Genomic DNA, 5,000 nt, shown 5'->3' on the forward strand with positions numbered 1-5,000 from the left:
GTGTGTGTGTGTGTGTGTGTGCGTGTGTGTGCGCGTGTGTGCGCGCGTGTGTGTGTATGTGTGTGTGTGTGTGCATGTGCATGTGCATGTGTGTGTGTGTGTGTGTGTGTGTGTGTGTGTGTGTGTGTGTGTGTGTGTGTGTGTGTGTGTGTTTCTGTATGTCTGCCTCTTTGGCTTTTTGTCTGTATGTCTGTCTTTCTCTATGTGTTTGTGTGTATTTGTGTTTTTGTGTATGTCTCTGTGTCTGCCTGTTTGTGTGGCTCTCTCTCGTCTTTTGTTTCTGATTGTCTGTCTGTTCGTAACTCTCTCTCTTTCCCTTTCTCTCTCTTTCTCTCGTACTTTCTAAATATCTCTCTCTCTCCCTCCCGCCTTTGTTTTTCTCTTATACAAAATATCTCGCTCTCCCTCTTCATTCCAACAATCTCCCGTTGTTTCAATCTACTTATCTGTGTAAGTTATTTTTTTCTAGTAATCACAACAGTAATGGTCATTATAATGATAAAGGTAACATTTATAACAATAATGATGATGACGATAATAATAGTAATAGTAAGGATAGCAAATATTATAATTGTGATAATGATAATAATGATAATATCACAACGATGGAAAATTATACTATAAATGTTCTGAAAAAACAAAGATAAGACTAACAACACTAGCAAGAATGTGACGTTACTTCTATTACTCACCCCCCCCCCCCCCCTCCATCCCTTGCTCGTTGTTGTCATGGGGGGCTTAGGAGACGGAGACGAGGCCCAATATGGGGATCCCCCAGCCTTGGACCTCAACTAATTTTGCATGGTCTTCTTCCCCTTTCCTTTTCCTTCTATTCTTCATCCCTTCTTCTGTCCACTTATCCTGATCGTTAACTCATTATTACCTATTTCACCACAATACTTAATCATATCGTTGTTTGAATGCGCCTTAGATGTAGACGTGGCATAAAATTTTCAATAAATCATTAATGATTTTATTACTCAAAGGTTAATGCAACTACTGATTGTAATGAAAAGGTTAATGAAAATAGTGATAATGATGATAACGAAAGCAAATATAGTAAGAGACAAAAATGATAAAAGTAATGTAAAGGATAACTTAATGAAGAGTCATAAGAACGACAAAAAAACAAGTAGCGATCAAAAGGAAATCAAAATAATTTAATAGATGATGCTTATTTCGAATGACGTCAGCATGATTATGATGTCATTCCCCCGGTTCTTCTACAGGCGTGGTGGGCGGGAGGCTGAGAGTGAGCGCCTCCGTCAGACTCGCCGCCGAGAGTGTGGAGGGGTTGCTGGACACTACCCTTAGCGGCCACACCGTCTTCGTGTATTCTTCTCTCGGTAATGCGGATTCTTCTTGCAAAGTGGGAAGGGGGCTGTAAGAGATGTTTAACAATCACTATCTATGCATACAAGCACACTTTCATCCACATACACACGCACGCGCGCACACACACACACACACACACACACACACACACACACACACACACACACACACACACACACACACACACACACACACACACACACACACACATACACACACACACACACACACACAAACACACTCGGTCTAACCCAGAAAGCGCAAAGATAGAGCGAAGGTTCACTCAACTTACTATTTTTTGTTATTTTTCAACACAATCGCCCCAGAAGAATGGCGGATTAAATCTCTCCAAAACCTCCATGACCTTCAACGAAAGAGATACCCGCATCATCATGTGTGGGAAAACGGAAAGGCAGAGAGTGCCAGATCCTAGGGAAAGGGTTATGGGGCAACAATTCGAAGCCGTAGGAAACTACTTGTTCAATGCACCATGCTCTTGTGCGCAGACGCATTGCCGTGCAAAAGATGAGCACCTTGGGTCAATTTCCCTCGGCGTTTCTCAAACAGAGGCTTCCCCCATAGATCAGCATAGTATGGTCCATTAATGGTGCGACCATGATCCATGGAGGAGACTCCCATCAAGGCCCCAGAACACTGTCACCATGACTTTCCGGACCTTCCGGGATGACTTCGTAACCTTGAAATTTTATGGCGTCAGAGAGGAGGGATGATTTCATTGCTTACATTCAGCTTTGGTTTCGGATCGATGTGAGGAACCATTCTGGGGTTACGAATCGGGCTCTGAATCCCTCCTGATCCGCTCTCATCTAAATATCTCCGCTGAAGCCATTATCCAGTTCCTCTTCTGCTCAGGCGTCAGCATTTCAGGGACCCGTCGGGAAGTTACCTTGGAAAGATTGAGGTGACCGTGCAAAATGGTAACAACAAATCCATTACTGACCCCCACTTAAAAAGCATGTATTGCACTGAGATTCGGCGATGATCTATGACCATGGCCACAGTTCCCTTGGTGACTGTAACTGATGAACTACCACTTCGGGCGTCAACCTCACACGAATTTCTGCCCTGCTTGAAGAGGACAGCCCAACGTTTGACATTGGAAGAGGAGACGCTCATGCATTAACTGTAGCGCTTTCCCTTGCATGTTCATCTTTACCGCCTGCGTCTAGCGTTTCGACGACGGCAGTGTGTGAGGGTGTATGTGCTTTTTTGTTTAAAAGGATGCATCCTTATCCACAGATCTTCATATTTTTTCGAATGTCAGTCTCAGTGCTCTCTGAGATGTAGTTGGGTCCTCCAATGCAAGTTGCTTCAGGGTAATATTATATAAGGCCCCCCCAAACCTGCCTCCTGCCTATCCACAGCGTCTAGCGTTAAAAGCAACGCCATGTGAATAACCCTCGTGATAGCATAAATGATAATGACATTAATAATAGTTATGATAACAACAACAGCAACAATAATAATGATAATAATCATACAAAATAATGATAATAATAATAGTACTTATGATAATAGTAATAGCAATAGTAATAATAAAAACAATAATAACAATAGTAATAATAATGATATTCTTATTTTAGTAGTAGAAGTAGTTGTAGCAGTAGTAGCAATAGTAGTAGTAGTAGAAGGAGCAGTAATATTGATATTAATAGTAATAGTAATAGTAGCAATAGTAATAGTAGTGCCACTACTGCTACTAGTAATAGTAGTAGTAGTAATGATACTGATAATAGTTATAATAATAACGATACTACTACTAATAATGATAATAATATGATAATAATGATAATAATAATAATTATAATAATAACAATAATAACAATGATAATAATAATAGCAATAACAATGATAATAATAATACCAATAATAATGATAATAATGATAATAATAACAATAATGGTAATAATAATAATGATAATGAAAATAATAATAATAGTAATGATAACAATAATAATAATAATAATAATAACAATAACAGAAAAAATAATAACAATAATAATAATATGTTTATAAAACCATAGTGTACAATGCATATTTATGCCTACATGCAATCCAAAACGATAAGAACTCATTATGTCAAACTCTTGGAACAATAAAAATACTCTATCACTCAATTTCACTCTACTTTTCAGACGAGAGGGATTTGGATTTCCTTGCGGCAACTTTGCGCCAGAAAACATCTTCACTGTCAGTCTTCAACCGAAGAGAATGGGACAAGCTGTTCTGGGCTCCCGTCATAGAAAACGGAGGTTTTCGCCCCAAGACCAATAATTTAGTCATATTCGGAGTGACAGATTTTATGTACATGAGACAGCTGATATGTCAAGTTCATATATTTATCATATCAGTTTGTTTTGAATCACTGGACGTAATATTACATGCGTCAAAAATCATATGAACGTATAAAAAATTGTGAACTGTACAGGCCAGCACAGCTCAATATGTGATATAAAAATATAGATTAAGCATTAAACCGTTTAAGTTAAAACGAATAATTTATAACTGACTGTATTTGCAATTACTGATATATAGAAAATATAGACTTTTTTTATCATGGTAACTTATTATTCTTTGCCATCTGTGAAAACCAATGAACTGTTCCTTTGGGTAGCCAAAATCTGGTAGGCAAAACACACATGTAGCGGAAGTATGTGCCAAGTTAAAGTGGAGCGGCAAACTAATCCTTATTTCCAAGCTTATACGTATAATACCTGCTTCCTCATATCTTTTAAAAATAAAGCCGTTTCGGAAATAAATTAAATATCAGTTAGAAATCCTATCTTCTAAGCTTAAACATACATCATTCAATGTTCATTAGCCTTAAACAATGAAAGGTATGATTCTCCACTTTGCTAACTTGCAGTTTTATATAAAACGAGTAACATAATTGGACCGATTTAGAAATAGTTTTCACTTTTTCTGTCCATAAAGACAGATCAAAGTAAAACAATAAATATGACAAGGTCTCTTATATATCACTTTACCCATTTCATCGTTTTCTCTAGATTACACTTTTTCATTTCATTATTATTACTATTATTTTAATTGCACCGTTTCCCAACCTTTTATTGGTCGCGGTCCTGAGCAAGTTCATACTATTAAATCATTAGTTTTTTTTCTTTTACTATGCGACACTCAAGGCAGAAACATATTGTCAGCTACAAGAATGTGTAGAAAATGCTTCGTTAATTGACTAGACTTCAGCCAAACACTAATTGTAATGTACATAGACCAGGCGTGAACGGACGCGAGCGAAGTCGAGAATTTTCATACATTTTATTGATGCTTTGGCATTTACTTGTAATAATCTCGCTGAAGCTTAATATTCCGAAAACTGTGATGGAAGTGCATATACATGCAGTTCTTACTTTATTATTATTTATTATTATTATTATTATTATTATTTTTTAAAACCATCCACGACCCACAGGTAAATCCTCGCGACTCGCTGCCATATTGATATTATTTTTTTACAAAACTCATATATATATATATATATATATATATATAATCCGGACACACATACGTACACATATGTACATATGTGGAGTTAAACTTAAAATAACTCAAATAATGTGTGCGAGTTAAGTCAGTTTAATATATATTTGGGCTATTAAAACAATTTATACATTTATATAATT

The 5,000-nt window shown here is 36.9% G+C and overlaps 1 protein-coding gene across 1 annotated transcript in view; it reads left to right on the plus strand.

The window, feature by feature from the left end:
• LOC125025117 overlaps window positions 1-4,804 on the plus strand; it is a 6,193-nt gene extending 1,389 nt beyond the window's left edge. The window contains exons 2-3 of the mRNA XM_047613055.1: window positions 1,230-1,346; window positions 3,492-4,804. Of these exons, the coding sequence (XP_047469011.1) occupies window positions 1,230-1,346; window positions 3,492-3,757 (383 nt within the window). The 3' untranslated portion in view covers window positions 3,758-4,804. The remainder of the gene's footprint in view (window positions 1-1,229; window positions 1,347-3,491) is intronic.
• Window positions 4,805-5,000: the final 196 nt, after the last annotated feature.

The sequence above is a fragment of the Penaeus chinensis genome, chromosome 4 (assembly GCF_019202785.1).
Source record: "Penaeus chinensis breed Huanghai No. 1 chromosome 4, ASM1920278v2, whole genome shotgun sequence".
NCBI lineage: Eukaryota > Metazoa > Arthropoda > Malacostraca > Decapoda > Penaeidae > Penaeus > Penaeus chinensis.